Below are 22,047 nucleotides of genomic sequence, written 5' to 3'. Positions count from 1 at the left end.
TTAGTCATATTGTTATTTAAGTGTTGTATGGTGTTCGCGTTAAAAAAGGAATCTTCCCTTTTCCCCCGTCTCTTCAGTTATTCTTCCTCTGTTTGCACTTCTCAGTTAAAATGGAGAGGTCTAACTGAGGAAAGTTAAAAATTGGTTTAGGGAATATTTTTTTTTTTGTCATTCATTAGGGATGGTGGATTGTTACTTTTGCCTTGTTCTTTAGAAAATTTCTATTCTGAGTGTTTGGCATAAATTTTTTCTTAGAAAGAAATGAAGGACCTTAAAAATAAATTTTCATGTCGAAACATTCCAGTTCTTGAAATTTAGGTTGACAAAAGAGAAAATACTTTGTGTGCTTACTTTGTGTGTTTGAAAGCACTCTGAAAAGTTAGTTTTATTTTTTCCTCACAAAAAGAGTTCATTTTTCCTTTTTTTTTTTTTTTAAATGGGAGGATTACTCCATGTGATTACATTGTTAATAGCAAAATGGAGGAAAAAGAATTAGTTGACCCAAAGGAACCCAAACCCCTCTGATTAATATTTTCGAGAATTATGTGCAGGGCCTGTGGACAAGGTCAGCTTCACTGAGAATTTTAATTTATTTTGCAAAAAAAGATCATTTTCAAGTTACAGCTATGTAGAGAGGGAGCTGTGGAGGTCTGAGCCAACCCCTGAAAATGGCTAAAAGGAAGAAGAAAGTTTTGTTTCTGCCAGAAATGCTTGTTCTAACCCAGAGCAAAATACGCTATTAGTTTTTCAAAAGTATATAGATCTTGTCTTGGTCCTGCTTACTACTTTTTCTAAATGTCATTTTAAGGAGCAAAGTCCAAGTGTTTGACTTTCTAAAAATGGCTCATTTTCACCGTTAATGAGGGGTTTGGGGGTTTTGTTTGTTTGTTTGTGTGTTTTTTGGGGGGTGCTTTTTTTTTTTGGCCCAGATTACTCCCTAGGTCCCAAATAGTTTTGGTCCCCCTAGCCCCAGCGTTACTGCCAGCAGTGCTGGGAGAGTCGAGCAGATCTTTGGCTGCTGCTCTGTTATTCGCATAAAATCCAGCAGAGGTCAGCCCGTCCCCAAGGATGCCGAAGCAAATAGCCCGAAGTGCCGGGTGCTGCCCACTTCCAGCCCTTGGCTGTGCTCTGAACTGGGAGTGTATTGGGAAAACAGGAAACGTGATTGTCTCCCGGGCTCTTGGACATGAATGAGGCCATTGTAGTCAGGATCCAGATTTTGTTGGCTGCATAATGCAGTATTCTTGCATTTAAATACTTCCTATCAGGGTTAACATACATTTTTCTTTCTTTGTGGAGTATAGTATTCAGTATTGTCGTTATTCACAAATTAGAAAGCATGCAAGTAAATTACAAAGTAAATATTTGCGTGTTAAGGCTCAAAAACACCCTAACATCTGGTGTTTTCAGCACTCCTATAGCTTGACATTATTCTGGTCTAATACACTGTGATGTGAAGGCAGGGGTGGGTCAGTGATGTTACACTAACGTGAGGACAGAATCAGGCTCTTGATGTTTTATGTGAATTTTTAACTAACATGCTGTAGTAATGTGATACCCATTCCAGAACCCTGTCACTACTTGTACTGTACATTTGAATTATGTTGATTCATCAGCACCGCTTACTAATCTCACGTTCTTGTCATTCGTGTTGTACCCATCATCCATGCTTCCACCTAACCCCACAGGGAGCATCTGGCTTAGACGGAAAGCCAGGACCCCGGGTGAGTCCCTCGTCTTTCTGTGTCACTCTTCATTACGAGTCCGTGTGCTTTCCAGCGGCTCCGCTGGCCGTGCTCACACACTGCACAGAGGAAGGAAGGCCAAACACCGCAGGCATTTTCCATGCTGTATAAGAGAGGGCTTCGAGCAGGCTCTTAGGGCAATGTGTGTGGGAAGGAGAATGTAATTCTCTGTAGAAGGAGCTCTGGATCTTAAAAAGTCAGTTTGGTTTTTGATTTTTGGTTGGACAACTGCCTTGGTTGGGGTGCTTATTTTCCTGAGTAAGGTTAGGGATTTAGTTTAGGCAGGAAGACATACGTGTTCAATGCTAATATGGAATCAGTGAAATGGATGCAGAGGTTCTGGGGTTCTGCTGCAGGCGTTCTCATGTTAAACAAATGTTAAATCATTTGCTTTTTATAATGATAAAGAAATGGATAAAAGTGAAAGAGGAGTGGAGTTATGTACTTGAAGGCTTCTGTAAGACTCCCATTGATCACTGCAACAGGTAAGTCCACCTTACAGGTGGACATTTCAATTCAAAAAATAATCAATGTTTAAAAAAGAAAAAAATCTTTGGTTGACCCTTCCATTTTTCCAGGCAAAATTTCTTTCAATAAATTTAAAATCTTTGTAAATCTGATGGCTTCCATGATTAAAGTAAAATTGAACTAGAAGAAAGATAGGTTACCTCATAACAGGAGAGCTTATAGGTGGAAATCCCTTTGAAAGCCAAAAGGATTTGTTTGGCCAGGTCCCACCCATCACAATTAAGTCTGAATTTTCAACGGGTGAAGACTGATTCCATGTTAGTTCTTGGCTAGAAGACAGGTATTAAAACTAAAGACTTGAAAGAACAAGACCTCTCTCTTACCCTCTTTGTTTCCTTTCATAGGGTGTAGATGGCCCAGTTGGTCCCCATGGCCCTGCAGGTCCTAAAGGAGACAGAGTAAGTATATGGTCTGTGTGCTTCTCTTTACAAAGCAACTCCTGCAATGGCAAAATGTCGTATGGCTCCTTACAGTGTGCCTAGGTGTTAAACAGTATCTCATCTGTTTAAGGATCAGCCCAGAACTGTATATGCATTCTAGTTACACACACATTTATCTGTTTAAGGGTTGATTTTGTAATTCATTAACTTCAGAGGAGCTGGTATTTTGTAATGACTAATCAGTAGGAAACATGCAGGACTTTCAAGTTGATGGTGCTACACAGAACATAATTTTGGTTGGTTTCATTACTTTGTGTAAATGGATTGAGAGAACAAACTGGGACAAAAGAAGGTAGTGTGATCTGATTATATATGTATGCAATGGCAAAAAAATGAGTATTTCTCACCTCTTTGCACTTAAATGTTTTATCTTGAAAAAATTCTCTAGCTTCTATAAAATTTAAACTCTTCTTCCTTTTTTTTTAAGCTTAGAAGATAGGAGTCCTCCTATTTCATTTGACATATTCACAGTAAATGTTCCAAATGGAAATAGGATAGGAACCTTAATCTTTAACTGTGAGCCTGTTATCTTTAACAATACAACCATCAACTTGTACAACAAATCAAAAGATGATACCTTATACCAACTAAAACCTCCAAGGAGTTGCCAGCCCAGAATTTTGTCTCTTTGAATTTCTCACTTTAACAAAACAGCTGTGCTAAAACCATTTCAGACTTGCTGTATTAAGGACGCAGCCATATGGCACAGGTCCACTTAGCTTTAACAGCAGTACATCTGAGAAAGGTATGCATGACTTGATGATTCATTTTTACAGAGCTGTGTGTTGAGAAATAAATACAAGACATGCAGTGTAGTCCAAAATAGGAACAGTAGACTGTAGTTACCACTCAGGCTAGCTAACTGTCTAAAGGACTTGGGTATTTTTTTTCCTAGGGGATTACAAGTCTTTTTTCCAACTAGGACATAACTTTTTTTTTTTCCTATCAGCTCTGTGAAAAGATAGTTGAACATCATCTTCTGAACTTCAGGAAATAATTTAGATGAGATATACATTTAGAAGCATATATAAATACTGTACATTTTATTATTGTATCATGAGCTTTTATCTTGAAGGATATGCATATGTACTACCAGTTGAAATTTCCTCAAAAACAATGTGCTATAATATAAACTATTCTTCTAATGTATGGAAGATAACTATAATTGTTTTTTCTTATGAAAGTATCCAAGGTCATAATAAGTCATACAGCTGGATCTAGAATCAGCCTTACCATGGCTGTTGACAAGTAGTAGTTACAAAGGGGATAGGAACTGCTGCGATGTAAGTCAGTTCAATAATTGCATGAGCACAGGGGGACAGATTTGCAAAAATAGAGAAACTAAGGTGTGCAAGAAATTCCTGCACACCCACCATTTTCTGTGTAGCTAAATGAATGGGAGGAAGCTCACAAGAAAGATGGAAGGTTTTATTTCCAAGCAATCAACTAGCAAGATTATTGCTGTAGTTGTTCATTTAATTATTCAATACTGTTTGGGAGGAGGAGTTGTTTGTAGCATAGTTATCTAACAGGTGCCTGGTGTTGATATATGTCTCATTACCTAAATAAAAAATCATGTGTTTTTAATGCAGTTTTACAACTTGCATTTGCAACTGTTGAACTTGTTTATGTGAAAGCAGGAGGAAAACATTTTTGCCTGCAGTTTTCAGACTTTGCCTTTTAATTAAGAATGGTGCATAGTGCCACTGCTCACTATCACTGGACAGGATCACATTTTGTCCCTATTGATAAGAAAAACCTTGGGCCAATATTAACCTAGAAAGGCACTAGGGATTCCTAACATGAAACATAACCACGTTCTTGAATCCACATTATTTAAAATTTGGAAAGACAATCTCACTTTAAAAGAATAAATGTAAAATGCTGGTCACTATGTATTTATGTTTCCTTAAAAGTTAAGGAAAGCAAGAATAATCAAACTGAAGCCTAGTGATTTTTTCTATAGAAATCATGGATTCATTGTTGCATAGGCTGCATTTTAAGCAATGCTGAATTACTCTTCTTAGGTAGAACGGACTGTTGTGCAAATTAGGGTTGGTTCATTTGTTTCCAATTTAGCTATTTAATTAAAATAGAAAACATCAGACAGGCTTTATACAAAACTTATTTAGATGGTGAGAAAGTAGACTAGGAAAATAGTGCATGTCACTAGAAAAGAGGAAAACATGAATTTTAGAACAAATCCGCTATTAATTCCCTGTGTGAGCTTAACCATGTAATTTTCTCTCTAAACTTTGAACTTTTCATTGATTATTAAAAGCTAACATAGGATTTAACACTTCCTGAAGTATGATACCGGTGAACATTCCAATACTATGTTTTTGTGCATTTCTTTTGGTAGAAACAGAAAGGGTAATTAATAGTGTGAATTAATATCATTTATTGGGCTGGTGTCTTACAGTCCTGAATAAATTATTCGGCTATTGAAAATACCATTTTGCTAGGTGCTTAGAGAGCTTTTACTGAGACCATCTTCATTAAATGGAGGAGTTGATCATAATAGGCCTCTGAATCTGGCTATGTACCTGTTAATCTCACTTATATATTGTCTTGAGAGAAAATAGAAAACATTGGTAAACAGATAAACATCTTAAACTCCTACTAGTGAAAGGGGACATGTAAACCTGAGGCGTAATGACAGGCATAATGTGTATCCAGCTTCTTGTCCATCTAAAAGAAACGGAAAGACAAAATTAATGAAATGCTAATTTCCTGAAACTCTTGCCTTGATGGCAAAGACCTGGTTTTGAGCTTGGTTTTGGCTCTCTGATGTGTAGCCTGTGCAACACTGTCATCACCACACACGTTCTGTACTGGGAGGGAAAGTGCATTCTCTTTAATTTGGTTAAAATGTTTGTCACTGTGACAGTGTTATGAAATCTCCATATCAATCTTAATGGAGACACCAGTTATGCAGCTTTATTCATGCAAATGGTAGTTCATCTTTACCCATGATTCAGGAGACTGAAGTGAAATAGGAAGCAAAAAACAAAGGCTATGGTTTCTGTTCTTTGGGCACTGATGAATTGTCTTACAAAAAGATATTAAAAACTTTCTTGAAGTTTGCGAATGTCTGTTTCCCTGAAAGAAATGCTTTATCATGATGGCTGAGGGCAGTATGCCCATGACAGTCCATCAATCTTATATAATCCATAAACATTCAGGACCTCATCTGATATTCCAAACACATTTCAGATGTGCTTTGTATTGGAAGCAAAAAATTGTCAGATATAGTTCTCTAAACATATTCTTACATAACAGATGAGATTATTTCCTAGACTGATATATTCAGTATCTTTGTCTACCATATGTTTAGCAATATTACAGGCCTATCTTGAGAGGACTTTATACAGTAGTCTTTGCTGTCAAAGATTTTTAAAAAAAGATACTTAACTGTTGTCTTGACATATTTCAAGTATTGATCAGTTTTGTAGCTGTTGCCTACATAGGTCAGCACATTAGTTTCTTCTCAGCAGAAAGTTTTAAAGCTGCAAGGGATTTACTGTTTTGAAAATCAGCTGTTACTTCTCAATACCTCCTATTGTTCTGCAAGGGCACCCAGCCTAAGTGCTGCTCAGAAATGTCTGGAGATTAACAGAATCCAGAAAGATCAGACATTACACATCTAATCACCACTAGACTAAAGTGAGTATAGACGGTGTCCACCTGTGTAAAAATATGAAGTATCTAAAAACAGATCAAATGTCAGTTACTCTGACAAACTTCTTACTGCCATGATTATTCAACAACAGGTTCAGACTCAGTTTATTCTGGTGCCTGCTTTTTTGTATTATCCAGTCAATAAAATTGAGACTTAGCAGCCCATTTTCAGAGCTGTGCTAAGGGACTTCGCTGTGCTCATGATCACCACTATTAAAAGGCATACATCTGCATCTCTGTCTTGCGCTTTTAATAATAGAGTAATGAATTAATAATGAGTAGTAAATAACCCAGATTTTTAGAAGATCTTGTACACAGAATTATCTCAAGAGCTTAAGTGCAGCAATTGCTAGGATGAAACTTCTGTATGCCAGGAGCCTTGCATGAAGCCATGCATTAGGTTATGTTAAGGAAAGGAGGTGAAGAAGGGATCCAAATAACCCTACATAAGAAAACCAGAGTAGGAGCTTTGAAAACTGGAGGTGGTCAGGATTTGGGTTTTAATGTCATCAACACTTTGAGCAGTTTAGTTCTCTCAAGAGAGTATGGCTTTTCTGCTGGATTTTATTCAGAGGAAAGAGTACCATAGTCTGAAACAAGACTGCTGCCCACACCTACTTACCAGCCCTGCCTCCCTAACAGGCTCACAGAGGGCTGTGCTCACGGTTACAGGGGCTAATGTTGGCTGATGCAGGAAGTTTAACTCCATATCAGTCCTGATGAAGAACAATTGGAGAGCAAAGATGATTACTACTGTTAGCCTGAAATTTGTCGCCTTGAAATTTCATTTCATTTGGAAAAGTTTGCTCTATATTAAGCTTGCAAAATGATTTTTGTAGCATCCCTCTGGAAACTGGTAATTTTTCCACAGATTTTAGTGCAGAATGAGATCAAATTTCTGGAGTAATCTCTGTGCTTGTTTGTGTTGCACAGTAATACAGTTTTGATTTAATAAACCACGGTATTTACACCACTAATCTAGAATCCAACAGAGCAGTTAGCAACACAGTACAGTGCATGGGATAATATTCACGATGTCACTGTTAATAGCATTGCCTGATTAAATACAAGCTTTGATTGATACATTATTTTGCTTGTCACTGTGTCGCATCTCAGCGGCTGTGCTGGAGCTTGATGCTGTATATCCCTAGTTTTCATTACAACATTGGATTTTTACTGAGCACGATGTTGCAGCTGTTACAAGCTTGAAATTGAAATCGGTGCAAGTTCAGTTTGAAAAATATTTTCAGTTATTAATGGTTTTAAAAACAAATGTAATATCACATACCCGCAAGTCATTTTGCCTAGGAAGTAATACATACCTTCTCTTCGCCCCCTTAATCATTTAATAAAAATAAATGAGCTTGGATATTTTTCACTCAAAAGATTTAGGAATGCAGAAACTTTAACCTAAAGCACTTGGTAGAGATAATTTCTATCTAAGATAGACAATGTTTTTGTTTGCTTGTTCTGTAATCTTTTCTTAGGGTGAAAAGGGAACTGTAGGTGACCCTGGACCCAGAGGACCATACGGCTTGCCTGTAAGTTGCACATAGTTTGTACACATTGCGCTTTTCATCACTCCTTTATTAAACTTTGTGTGCATTATGGCTGCTTTTCACCTAGCAATACCATGAGTTGGAAAATGCAAAGATAGATAATAATTCCTGACAGTGCAAGGTCACTGGTCTGTATTGCAGGCTTAGATTCCTACCCATGCACGTGGTCATGCAAAAGTAATGAAACAGACCTGACGTGAACCAGCAAGAGAGAGGAAATCCAGAATGCAAGTGCTCCTGTTTCTGCAGCCTGTGCCCATCAGCTGTCTGGGGACCATGCGAGAGTGGCAGGAGTTCAGGATGAACTGTGGAAAGCTGTGATTTTTTTTTAATGTCAATAAGCTGCTTGGATTTCCATGTGGCAAGGCTACTTCGCCATCATATTTTTGTTTTGTTTGACACTTCAGAGACCAGTTTTATTTTCATTTCTGTGCCATGTGCTCAGAAGCAATTTGAGAAGTTCATACAGAAGATCATACATAGGTGGAGATGGTATGCTTTAAATCAACCATTTAAATGATATTATTCGTTTCTAAAATATGAGTGAGAACTTCCTTTGGCCTAACGAGGATAGCCCCAATAAAATCAGTTGACTTACTCTGTTTACTTTGCTGATGACTGGGTCAGGTGTGTACATATACACATGTCTGTTCTGTACTTTGACACAAGAAAAGCCGTGTAAATGTGCTTGGCCAGGCACAGCCAGCCTTTGCAAGAGACTTGCGATGTTTCCCTACCCTCTCGAGTCTAATTTGTTTGATTAATTAAGCTGGAATACAGACTTGTGGTTTAATTGGATCAGGAATCAATGACTAGAGACAGTTTTCAGGCTCCATGGAGTGTTACATTAGCTTGCAGTGCATGTCTGCTGAGGGTCACTTGTGTGAGTTAAATAAAAAAGATCTAATTTCTGTTTCCCCTTCCTGTGAACTAAAAATGAAAAATGATAGGTTTTTCTGTATTTTTAGCCTACTCCTGGAATCTGCGTACAAACAAAATTTTACAGTCAAGCAAAATTTTACAGTCAAGTTATCAGTTCCTGGAAATGTTAAACACTGACAGAAATGTCCTTCACTAACAGCAATGCTGTGCGTACAGCCCTAGCAACATGGGGTACCACTGTACAGAGGGAGCACAGAAGTCGGGCATCAAGGCGGCCGTTGGTATCACAGCTTAGGGACACTAATGTAGCTTATATGGTTCTTTGGCAGGGCAAAGATGGCGAGCCTGGCCTTGATGTAAGTAATATGTATGACTAATGCACTCTTAATGGTAGGTAAGCATCTTTCAAGAAATAGCTTACTGAATGTAACACCTTTGTTTCCATTTAGTGTGCATGCAGTACATACAGAGTGTATGCAGTACATACAGAGTGTGCTAAATGCTGCATTTGCTCTTTCTCTATGGTAAAGAGGACAAAAATTATGCAATATACAGCCCTTATTGACAGACACCACCAGATATAGTGCTTAGTAATACAAGTAGTTGGTCCTTTGGAAGTCAATAGGCTGAAAAACTGCACTTGGTAAGAAAATATTTAGACTCGTGACTCAGTTGTAGAAGAACAAGGAGTCACTAACATTTGGTTAAGTAAATTTATCCTAATTAAAGGGAATAATTCCATAACCTGTAAGGGATACATTTCAAAACATAGGCTCTTTCTTTGGCATGCTAAAAAGACTTACTGAAAGCCTTTTCCTCTAGTCCTACACTGAAATCCCTAACTTGGAGGAGTCTTTTCCAGAACGTACATATGCTACATAGCACAGTCTATTGCCATTTTGAGTGATATGATTTCTTTCCATTGCTGGCAAAATGACTCTACCAAACACTATGACCTGCTTGTCTCACATGCTCTTGTGTGCATGCATGTGTGCACACGTAACACACATATACATACAAAGCATGTAGTGAAATCATCTTTTTTTATGTTTTCCAAGAGCATTTGAAAGCTTAACCTGCATGTGAATAAATGTCGACCTATCTTTGTCCATTTTGTTTTTATAGGGTTTCCCTGGTCCTCGAGGAGAAAAGGGTGATATAGGAGAAAAGGGAGAAAAGGTGACCACAGTGTTATTAACTGTTGCTTGATTCCTCAGCCTAGTCAGTTCTGCTGTCTTTATGCTATAAATTGTCCCATTAAAACTTATCTTTATTTTTATCGTGTGCCAAAAGGCAGGTCACAGATACATGCTAAGCAAAATCATGGAAAAACCATGAAAATTTATGCACAGAACTAGCATAAAAGAACAGCAAAAAGAATTTATGCACAGAACTTGCCAGGAAGTCTGTAGAGTGAAAATGGAGATGGAATTTCTGCCTTAAAAATTCTCAGAATATTCAAAGAAAATTAGAAGGCAAAGGAAGGTCTTTCTCAGTGGAAAATCAGGGAAGATATAGCTGAGACCTCTGTGAAAGAGACTTCTGTTGCATAGTTTTGACACATTTTTTCCAGAAATGAGGGAATACTTGTATCTTGCAAGTAAACTGGTTTCACCAAAACCACCTTACCTGCATCAACAGTTCCTTTTCCAAATGGAGGGCTGACTCTCAAAAGACACAAAGTAATGAGATTAATAGAAGCTTTCATTATAACAAATTTTCTCAGTTCTGATGTTTTTCCTTATGTCAATTACTAATTATCTATTACCAAATTGGTGTAACAGCACCCATTTCAATAGAGATAAACCAGTTTACAAGTTGAGGGTCCAGCTCATGATTTCTTGGTTTTTAAATATTCCTTACAGTATTGGCTGTTAGACTGACATCACACAAGTTGAGATTAGCGAGTTTCTAGTTAAGAAACTTAATTCAAATTGCACTGCAAAATATATATCATTACTAACATTCTATTGAGAACCAGTGACATCTGTTTTTTTTATAGACACGTTGTGATAAGCAGGGAATAAATCTTTACTTCTTCAGTTTGAGATAAGTCTTACACTGATGATTTTTATTTTAGCCTGTCAGGAGTTCTGCTACAGTGAAAGCAAGTCAGTGTTTGCATTATAATGTCTGCTTAACTTGGCTGTAAAAATAATTTTTTAAAGTGTTCTAGCTGTAATTACTCATGCAAAATTATAGTCCAGGAGCACTCAGCATGAAAAAGATTTGTACAATTCATTTTGTATTTTCAAGTTATATGAATAGAAATAAAATTCCTTTTAAAAAGGAATAACCTTTAGCAAAAGGTAGAGATTGTGTTGTAGGGAGAGGGAGGGAAGGGGGCCCTGATCCCACGTGTGCAGTTGCGTCTCTTATTATAAATATTGACAGAGGAGTATGATGTATCACAACAGTGGCTGGAAAGGCATCATCCTTTTTCCCCTACACTCTGCATTGATGAAAATCTGTGCATGTGAGGACTGGAGATTGTTCCAACAATAATGGCATTACAGAAGTGCCACAAATTTGTATTTCTCTAGGCACTGAGGAAGGGCAGGAAGGAATTTTTTTTTAATCTTCATCAGATGTAGATTCTCCGTATCTCCTGTGGATCTCTATAGTTCAGGGTAAGGAGGTGAAGATCAAGAGACAAGAACTCAGTCCGTGGAAAAAGTAGTAAAGTACTCAGGAAATCCAGGCTATTCTCCACACAGATGACTGCTGCATTGGTTTGAATAAGATCATAGGTTTGCCCTGCAAAACTGGAAGTTTAAATAGTTATCTGCTGACTTGTAACACAACAAGTTAAAGAAATGCAAGTCCTAAAGATATAAAAAAGAGTCAGAAACCAAACTGTACTGTCCATTTTCAGAATAATTTTTGGAGTATGTCCATGCTCTGTGCTTGCATACACTCACAGCAAATATATTGGTGTTACATCGAGCACAAATAACATGAGATTTGACCCTGAAGCTGTTGGGCTTCTGTGCTACGCTGTCAGGTTTGTAGGTTTAAGAGGAAAACTTAGCCAACTTACAGTTCCTGACTCATGGGGATTTTTTTCTATCACAGTCTTATAATTTGGTAAAGAAGCGTAATGTCTGGGTTGCCATTTTCCTAAATATTATCCTGCGACTTTTTGGCACACAGAAAAGATAGACAAGAAACTTTGCTCCTATCGTGTCATGAATGCAGTATGTTTTGTTAATGAAAAAGATTTTTTCATTTGAATGTGTCAAGTATGTTATGATATTAAATGAATAACATGCTTTCCTTCCTTTTTTAAATATGATATAGCTAATTATTTTTTAATTGTGTAAAAATTGTTTTTCTCTCTTGTTAATGGATTAAGTCTTTCTGTACTGGTGTGGAACTAGTTAAATGTCTATTTACTATGCTTCACCAAAATCCATCTGTCTTTCCAAAGGGGCATTCCTTCCTTCTCCTTCTACCTTCATTCCTTACAATTCCTCTGTCTTTTTTACCCTTTTCCTCACAAATTAAATCCTCCCAATAGCCACAACCTCGCTTGCTGGTTCTTCAATGTCATACTAATTTTCCTATGACTATTTTTCCCATTTCTTTGTGATATTCCTGATTTACTCATCCTTCCTATCCCATTTTTTTACAATCCCAGTCCAATTTGTTTCATTTTTTTTAATGGAACCTTTTTTGATTTTTGTGAAATTGAGAGCAAACCTGAAACTCATTTACCATTGTGATCAACTGGTGTGAAATCAATTATAAAATGAACTCTCTACACATCTTATACTGCTTGAAGGTGAGGTCATCTTTGCAGGTAGTTTTGTTGAGGGGAGTCAACTCATTCCCATGAGTAATTAAAGCGTTGGAAGTTTTACGTTTAAAAGGAAAACTCAGTGTGAAATCAAAGGACTGAATTTCAGTAAAATAAGTAGATGAAACGTTGCCTGCAGTAGAGAGAACATTCAAATGTTGGAATATTTAAATAAAGAATCTAATTATCACTTCTGATTACTTTATGATACCAAGACATTATGAAATCATTGAAAGTGTCATAGCACCTCTCCATCAAGCAGTTCAAATGTTTTGATTCCTGTAACAGGGTTTGAAATGGTCATGTTGTATTTGGAGTGACAGGAGTGCACCCGCAGTGATGTCTGTGGGTTTCTGTGGACACCACTGAGAACAGGATTTGTCCCAAACTCTTACCAGAGTGCAATGGGTCAGTTCAGCAAAGGATGTTCCAGGCCAAGTTCACCCTTGATGTGACACCATGGAAGGTGATGGAGTTTAGCCAGAGACCAGCTGTCCCGGCGAAGCATCTGTGTCACAGGTCTTTTTTGGAGAGACTATGTTGATGTACTCTGCTCTCGCAAAGTTACTTCTGGCTAGTGACAAATCTTCTAGGGAAGCTGACAAATTCAGCTTAGTGTGCATGTGCACTTCAGTACTATCACTTCGAACAAAAAGGAGACCTCTTATTTTGGACTGTGGATTGGGGGAATTTGCAGATTTGCCTCTGTCTCAAGAAATCAATGATTTCAAGCCCTGTTCTAGGATTCAAAACATTCATAATACTGATATGAAATATCAACACAAACTAATACCGACTGATTGCAGTTCTTGCTTGTGATCATATAATTTATTTCTCCACATAATGCACCATCCAAACCAGAACACAGTGGTAAGTGTCCTTTCAGCTCTCCATTGGCTTAAAAAGAAAACCCCAAACTTTTAAACCAATCTTTCTTTAATTTTTTTTCCAAAAGAATGAAGCTTGTTTTATCCAAACCGTTGTATCCACAGGGGGAAAAGGGAAAGAAAGGCAAAAAGGGGCCTAAAGGGGAGAAAGGAGAACAGGGTGCTCCTGGATTAGATGCACCTTGCCCATTGGTACGTCTCGCTTGTGTATTGGACAATCAATTGTCCTGCTGTAGACTGATGGAATAAGAAACGAGGGGAGAGGAACAAGCACCAGCTACTGTGTCACTGTTCCCCTTTGTTAACGCAGCCTTATCTCAAGTTCTGGCAAATTCTGGAGCAGACTTTGTTTGTCAACCTCCTAATTTGGTTTAAACCACCGGACTTAAGACCTTCAGGCTAGATTTGTGGGTTTTGTTCATGGGGTTTTTTTTTTTTCATTGTTTTCTACCAAACATATTGGAAAGGAAACAAATTTGGGATGTGCCAGAGTCAGTGACCCACAGGTTAAAATCACACCGCAGCAGTAAGCTTGCTCCTCTTGCCTCTCTGTTGTTATTTGTTCACTCCAGCTAAGTCAATACTGAAGGCATTTCCTTGACAGTAACATTGCAAGTTAATCTTTACAAACAGGGATTCCGTGGAATTAAGGGGGAAAAAGGGGAGCCAGGCCAGCCTGGCCTGGATGGGCTGGATGCCCCTTGCCAATTGGTACAGTATTTCTCTTTCCTACCAACCCTGCATGCGGTTCCTTTGTTTGTAGTCAGCCATTCTCAATGTAAAGTAATGTTTTTCTGAGCTGACTTTACGTTATTCACGTAACACATGCATGTGCATGAACAAACCAGCTGCTTCAGTGATCATAACCACAATGAGAGAACACACATTTTTGTTGACACCTCAAACCTAACTCTCAGCAGTTTGCTCCCACATCACATGGCAATTTATAAGTTTGTGTCCTTCCTTCATTTTCCCTGAGAATCGTTGGTTTGTTATTTTCCTCACAAAATACCTATTGCCTTACTTACCCTGAACGCAAGGCTTTGTAGAAATCCAGCACAATGTCCACTTCTAATCAAGTCTGATGACTTCTGTCTGCACTGACTCAGTTCTTCACCCTAGCCTGCCCAGAGCTACTCTGCACCCTGGACTTCCTTTCAAATCCATGCAGTCTTAGGTGCATGTTTTCAGGATTTGGCCAAAATGAGTCATGTACAGAATGATGTAAATATCAAAATATCTAAAAATCAAGTCATAGGTTTCCAGTAAGCCAAGCTGGAGCCTGATCTCCCAGACCTTACACAAGTAATATTTTTGATGTCTGGCCTGTTTATCAAATAGTATTCAAACAGATCTGGAAATGAAAAGCTTACCTGAGGTTTGTAAGAAGATAACGGTCTGCAGCCCAAACCCTCACTGTCTTTGTTATTTAACGTCTTCAATTTAATGGTCTTACCCTTGGAACTTACCTTCCTGGAATACACACGACACTCCCCACCCTATGTTAGCATGAATTCAAGTTCCCACCTATACTAAAATGCTACTTGTTGACCCTCTCCCTTGTACCAATCTGGCAACAGTGATTTTTATTTAATGGCAAAGTAAGTTTAAATTATTTTCCATTTAGAAAAAAAAAAGAAAAAAGAACAGTACGTACACATTTCCTAAAGATACAGGGAAGATTTTCTTTTTAATTGTTCGCAGTAAAATTTGATCTGCATGTTCTGATATTGTTTGGTGGTTAAGCACGGTTCTCTAAGATGAATGTTAAATTAAGTAGATTTTATTTCAACTATAGCACTTCTAATTTGAAGTCAATGGGTTCTAATCTTAAATGCATAGTCCATTAAGATTATTCCACAGTTCATTTTGTTTGCTTCCAATTAAAGGTAACCATATCTCATATTTTGTTGGGGATAATCAAGCATGCTTTTGTAATTTAAAAATGTTTCTCTGTCTCTGTATTATCATTTATATCTGGAGATTCACTAACAATCGTTGATAGATGAAAAACATTCTGTTCATAGGTAATTACTAGAATAAGCTGCTAAGCAAGCAGCACTGCTTCTTGCTTTAGGCAGCCAGCCATTCCCATCAGATTACATGCAAGCACATTCAAAAATTCTCATTAGCCACTATCTTCACATGTAAATTCACACAATAAGTATTGTTATTCTATATTCTAAAAAATACCAAGGCCTGATCTTTTTTTCTGCTCATGTATAGTCTAGTAACATGATATGTGCTCCTAATTCTGAACATATAGCTGGATAAGCCCTGTATAGCCATGTGAGTTGAAATTAGTTCCATGAAAACCAGTATGACTGTGATCAAAAGTTGGCTCTGGTCTTACTGGAAGCGTGGAGATATGTGAAAGTAGGGTGGTGACAGAAAAGAAATGGCGTGACTTTCACTAACATAAGAAGAAATTAGATGGCCGTATTGTCCAAGCGATGAAATAATCAGTGCTACAGTACTGCCCTGCTCCCACCACTGATGTTTTCTTCCACTGTGTCGCTTGAGGTATGTTCAGGCCTTAAGATTTTGCTGCTTCATTCAAAAGCTAAGAATGAAAGTGAACAGAAAAGATCCTACTCAAATTTGAGTCCTGCTATCTTATCATTGGGTTAACTTTGTACTAGGGGCCCATAAAACACAATACTCTCCAGATAAAAGTGATAATATTTTTTTGCTCATTGATCTTGTACATTCAGCTACAGATTGTTGTGAATAACAGATTATATTTAAAATAATATGCAGCCTGAGCTCTAACAGCAATGAGAAACTGATGAAGATGTTCTAATGATTTAGGGAAAAACAAATCTTTATGGCAGAGAGGTGCATGTATGTATTTACAGTGTAAACCTCCTCTCCTTTGGTTTTCCCTTCACCTTGAGAACAAGAGAGGAAATAAGTTAGGAACAGGTAGCTACTTATTAGATAAAAATTCAGAGCTGCTTCAGCTGTTCTAACAGATGTTGATGGAATATCTATCCTATCAAACTTAACTATGCTCTTTTTTATTTTTTCCCCTTCCCTCAAAACAGGGTCCTGATGGATTACCAATGCCTGGCTGTTGGCAAAAGGTAGGATGGGCAGAGCTGTTTCTTTTCAAGGGCAGTAGGTCCTTGGCACACAGAAAAGCCTGTCACAGTCATGCTGAACAGTATCAGGATATACTTCAGAGCCTCTTAGATGTATGCGGCAACGCAAAATAAGACCTCTCTATGACAGTAGTTGGTGTGATGAGGTTGTAATATGTAGAAGTAATAACTCGTTGAGGCAGTATTGTAGAAACAGTTAGCGTTAGACTTCTGGAAAGTCCAAGACTTTTCTCTTTCATATGAAGACTCACACATCCTTTGGTTTCTGCACATGATCACTGCTTCCTATTCTTTATAAAAGCTCACGGGTATGGCATTTTTATCAAATATTTATATTGATCTATTATTATATTATTTTTCTGGGATCCCTAGAAGAACAGTGCATCCTGCCCTTCTCTTTGCCTTACCTTTCTATTCTTCACTAAATTCTCCTGATTGTTATGTTGTATGCTAATGTTAACTGGCAACATTATTTTAGTAAAGATTTAACCTAGACAGTGCTAGATTTAAAAACATAGCATTCAGAATAATGTAGGTGGAGGGATACTGGCGTATAATACATTAGAAAACATAAAGCGTAAGTGAAATCCTGGGTGCATTTATCTCTGAAGAATAGCTGGTGCTGAGGAAAGAACTATCCATATTTGCAACTCTGCCATATCTATGTATTTGGAATAGAAATCTGAAATATCGATCTACTAATTTGATTAATCTGTATCTCTTTTTGTCTCTGCAGTGATGAATCTAACCTTACAAGCATGAAGTTGTGTATATAGTGCTCCACTTTTTGTATTTATAGTTGAAAACTGAAAATTTGATTTTACAAGTCTGAGATATGTTTACATGTAGCTGCTTCTACTTGTTTGCAATAGTCCATGTGTACACCTTCTTTTCACTTACATCTGCAGTTAAATGATATATAACTGCAGGGTAAACCTGCAAAGATTCTCTCTCTAATGAGAGAGAGATCTCGATACAACGATCGATAATAGAAATCTGATTATTTCTGTAAATTCTTATATTTTGGCTTGTGGACCTGCATGGACAGTGAGTGCCATGAACTAGTTTACAAGAAATTGTGACCAAATAAGAGCAAAATGCTATGAAATGTACTGTACCAGCTGCCGTTGGAGTTTACTGACTTGGCTTCCATGTCCATCTTAAACACTTCACTGATTCATGCCACCATATCTGCTTGTACGGACTAAAAGCATGAGTTTGTGTGCCAAAGCTGCTTGTTGTGTGATCACGTCACGTGCTAAATGGCTGCTCACGGTGACCTTTGATTCCAGCTTCTGAATCGTTTCCTTTTGTCATCTCAAGGGAGTCACACCATGGCTTATTGCTAAAAAGAGATAATCCAGAGGAGGATAGAAAGAGGCCTTGAATTTTGGGGGAATAGAGCTCCAGCTGCAGGTGGATGGCTTCCAGTCTTGCGGGTCACCTGGCCCCTCTGATCAAAGAGGGGCCCGCCTGTTAATCAGCATCGGTTTGCCTTGCACTGCTCACGGTCGTGAAGACATTCACGATAGGCCCTGTCGAGTCCTTAATCAAGAAGGAAAGAAGTTTGCAGAAGAAACCAGACTTCTCTGTGGGTTGTTTGAAAAGGTTACAGAGGTGCTGCAGGGATCATTTGATGGCAGACACCGCCTGAGACCAGAAGCTTCTCAACCTTACTCAAGGGTGGACAGAATATGTGCTCTGCGTATTGTATTTTGGGACTGCTGGAGGAAAAAGCATTCTTGAGGCGGGGATGAATCAGAACATCCTCCAGAGGAGGAGAAGAATGGAACTGACCAGAGACATATGTACCATGGTGTGGTTTTCAGGTGATTCAGTTTAAATTACACAAAACTAGCTGAACTTCTCTGCAGAATTTTGGAAGCTATGGTTAATTTTGTTTCCTTTTCCCATAACTGTTGCCATAAAGGATGCATTTCAATAATCTATTCAACATTTGTGATGATGGCATGGAAGAAAATAATTCAAGCCACGTGTTCATCTTGTTTCAGTATTAACACTTTTTATTTCACAGTCTTTGAAACCTTTAAGTCTAAAAAAAAAAAAAAGTTTATTTTTGTGTTTCACAGACTGATTTATTCATCTTGTTCTTTTTCTGCTGTTACAGTGACCTTAGTGGACATTATTATTCAAAAAACATTGGAGAGAAACAAGTCTGTGTGATTACCACTGCACACTTGTCATCACACTACGCTTATAAGGTGTCAATATTTCTCCATTTCTGTTCAGATGACTAGCTTTCTAGAGAAACATTGGCAAAGTTTTGCTTCTCCACTTTTTTTATTGCTAGAAATACTTAATTTGTGCACATTTGTAGTTTTTGCCATGAGGTATTTTTTCCAGTTTTGAGTCTTCATATGGTGCACTGTAGTTAAGAGAGACTAGTTTATGAAAAATGGTGCCATATTTGGCAGATGGAAATTCTTTTTATATATCACTTCCGTTCCTAGTGTGTAGCAGGATGATCACAAACTTTTTTAGTTACTTTTCCGAGAGTTGTCTTTCATACGTAGACCAAAACTAAAGTTGAGGAAGACAGCCTGTCTCCATCCATGTGCAGGCACCTTGCCCTTCTTGGAATGCACATTTTTCTTTGCTCCATCATTTCTAAATCATGTGAAGATGGCGACTTGCTGTGGTTGCACTTTTCATATTGCTTCACAATCTCAGATCAATGGAAACGGCACTATAACGGGATCTTTCACTTCACTAAATCTTTATTGTCATTTTGGTGTATCAGAGACAAAAAAAGCTTTTCATGGGGGAAAATCTTCCACAGATTTTTAAAACTAAAAATTAATTTAGTGGCCTCCATCTAGTAGTACCTTGCTAATAAAAACAAAATTCTAACACTATATAGATATACATACTGAATAGATGTATATTTTTACTGCTCAATTCCATCTTTCCAGTAGTAAGAAATAAACAAGTGTTCACAGATACGAGGAAAAAATGTTTTTCTTTGCTTAAATTTTCAGAGATGCAAGTAACAACCCATTTGAATAATCATTATTATAGTAGTAAAAGCCTTCACACGGCATAGAGTGAATATAAAGTGTTAATAATCACAGTGCTACGGCAGTAACGTGAAGGAGGGACTTTCCAGAAAGGGGACAAGAGGAGCACCATGTAAGCCCTCTGACTGCCAGTTTTAGTCTGCTTGTTTAAGAAGCACTGTCTCAAAAAACAACAGGCTGAGAAGCAAGCTGCCCACCTAGCAGAAAAGAGTCTCTTATGCCTGTGTCCTGACTTGGCACTTTTGGCTAGGTATATTATAGATGTGAAGACTAGAAGTTGAACGTTTTTATAAAATATCAAATACTGGCAATCGTACAGTAAGATGAAAGATTTCTTAAATGTCCCTCAGAGTATTCAAATGCAAAATCAAGTAGGATGTTTATTATCTGGCTAGATGTTTTAGCAATTCCATATCAAGAGTGTCCACAAACAACCCATTTAAGAAGTAGCAACAAGATAAAGAGCTATTAAATGCATGCTGTCATTAGCACTTTCATATTTTTTAAATTTGTATACCTATATTTTTAAACTGTCCTCATAGCATCCATTTCTATATGCATCACTAAAGCTAGCAGAACCTTGGTTCATGATTTCTTCATTCAGGAAATAATTATAGACACTCCTGTTAAGCATTAGTCAAAACTCAATTCTCCTTTAACTCCCTGACACTGCGACCCTGCTGAAGAAACACTTAAGCACCTTTATTCTCTCTCTTTTCTGTCTTGTAAAGTAATTTCTTTCTTTAAGTCCTGCCAGGTAGGAATACTTTTTTTTTTTTCCAAATAATCTAACTTAACTTTTTTAAGCTTCTGTTTTGTTCAATATCATGAAAGGTTCATTCCATTTAAATGACCATGAGTGAACAGCAGATAAACAATTTAATTTGACAGGCTAAACTACATACATAAATTTGACATTAATATTTGCATCTCAAAGATTGACTTGAAATGAAACATAACAGTATCTAGAAAAGTTGCATGTTCAGTACAAGAAAAAAAAGAATCAGGTTTAATATTTCATCAAGAAAAGCACCCTGTGAAGACTTGCAACATGTTTATTTTGTTTAAAAAGCAACTATTTTTGGTGCTAGTATATCTTTTTTCTTTTGATGGCAAAGCTACAGTTTGAACCACCCGTGTGTTGTTGTATCTTTTAGTAGCATTCCTCCAAATAGATATGATTTGTTTTGTTTAGTTTGTGACAGGAACAGTAGTTCCTCTACCTGTCTTTTCAGCTGTAGAAATGTGTAGTGGTATTAGTCTACACAGTTTCTATATCCCTGACTTTTTCAGGTATGATTAATTCTTGGTTTTTGAGAGCTTTCAGTATTTGTTTCATACCAAGCTTTGTAACCATCTGTTACTCCAGTCTATTATAACCACATTGTGCAGAAGTCGGGCTACAGAAGCAGCAAGTCTTTTAAGCACTGTATGGAATATGTCTGACATACATGGTCCTTGTCTTCATATTCATAGATTAGCTATGGGGAATCTTTCTTTCAGGATCCTTTGGACACCTTTTTATTTTTTCCTGAGGTAAAGCATGAAACGTTAATTCATGGAGCAATGATACAATGTATTTTTTTGATTTATATTCTTATTTATTGCTGATTTTGATGTCACATTCTGATAGTGTAGCAAGGCAGAATGGCACTCTTCATCCAGCTGTTTTTATATATTCTTTTAGTCTACCATGTAAGTAGTATGAATGAGTTTCAGAATGCTCAAATCCATATACCTGCACGTGTGTAAAGTAGAGAGTTTAAAAAGGGATCATTCTTAAGACTGATGTACAGTGTGGAAAGTTAGCATCGGCTCCACCGAGCGTCACACCCGCGGAAGAGCGCACACGAGCATCAGTTACTCGGTTCTGCCAGCGGAAGAGACGATGCAGCCCCAAATGAGGCGAGCAGACCGTGGGTCCTTGTGGGGAGGCGGTGCTGTGTAAGGCTGGGGGCTGCGTCAGGAGATGTGGTGCGGATCCTGGATCCCATCAGGGTTTCGGGAGAGTTGTCCCACTGACCGCCGCGGAACCGGGATTGTAAACCTGGGCGCAGCCATGCCGGGCTCTTCACTTGGCTGCGCCTCCCTTTCCTCAGCAAGGAAACGGGGAGAGCGATGCATCCTTCCCTTGCAAAGCGCTTTGAGACTTGCAGAAGGAAGGACCCAGGTACTGTGCTTAGTAACAAGGGGAATGTTATCAACTTCAACAGTGGGGTTTTGCCGAAATCAGGGCCACTTCAGTGAGTAAAAACTGCAGAGATACTCCCGGTCTATCGAATGTGACGAAGATGTTCAAGGCATGCAGAAGCTGACCTTTCCTTTCAAATTTCCTGATCTCTGCTGCTTGACCATCTTATATTACATTTTTAAATCTCTGTATT

The 22,047-nt window shown here is 37.9% G+C and overlaps 1 protein-coding gene across 1 annotated transcript in view; it reads left to right on the top strand.

Annotated features, from left to right (window-relative positions):
* COL25A1 (collagen type XXV alpha 1 chain) overlaps positions 1-20,215 on the top strand; it is a 330,679-nt gene extending 310,464 nt beyond the window's left edge. Inside the window, exons 32-38 of the mRNA XM_075500712.1 lie at positions 1,689-1,724; positions 2,618-2,671; positions 7,882-7,935; positions 9,961-10,014; positions 14,155-14,232; positions 16,569-16,607; positions 17,949-20,215. Coding sequence (XP_075356827.1) covers positions 1,689-1,724; positions 2,618-2,671; positions 7,882-7,935; positions 9,961-10,014; positions 14,155-14,232; positions 16,569-16,607; positions 17,949-17,984 — 351 coding nt within the window. The 3' untranslated portion in view covers positions 17,985-20,215. The remainder of the gene's footprint in view (positions 1-1,688; positions 1,725-2,617; positions 2,672-7,881; positions 7,936-9,960; positions 10,015-14,154; positions 14,233-16,568; positions 16,608-17,948) is intronic.
* The last annotated feature ends 1,832 nt before the right edge of the window (positions 20,216-22,047 follow it).

Source organism: Mycteria americana, chromosome 4 (assembly GCF_035582795.1).
Source record: "Mycteria americana isolate JAX WOST 10 ecotype Jacksonville Zoo and Gardens chromosome 4, USCA_MyAme_1.0, whole genome shotgun sequence".
Lineage (NCBI taxonomy): Eukaryota > Metazoa > Chordata > Aves > Ciconiiformes > Ciconiidae > Mycteria > Mycteria americana.
The sequence above is the reverse complement of the archived record's forward strand: the minus strand, read 5'-3'. Positions and strand labels throughout refer to the sequence as shown.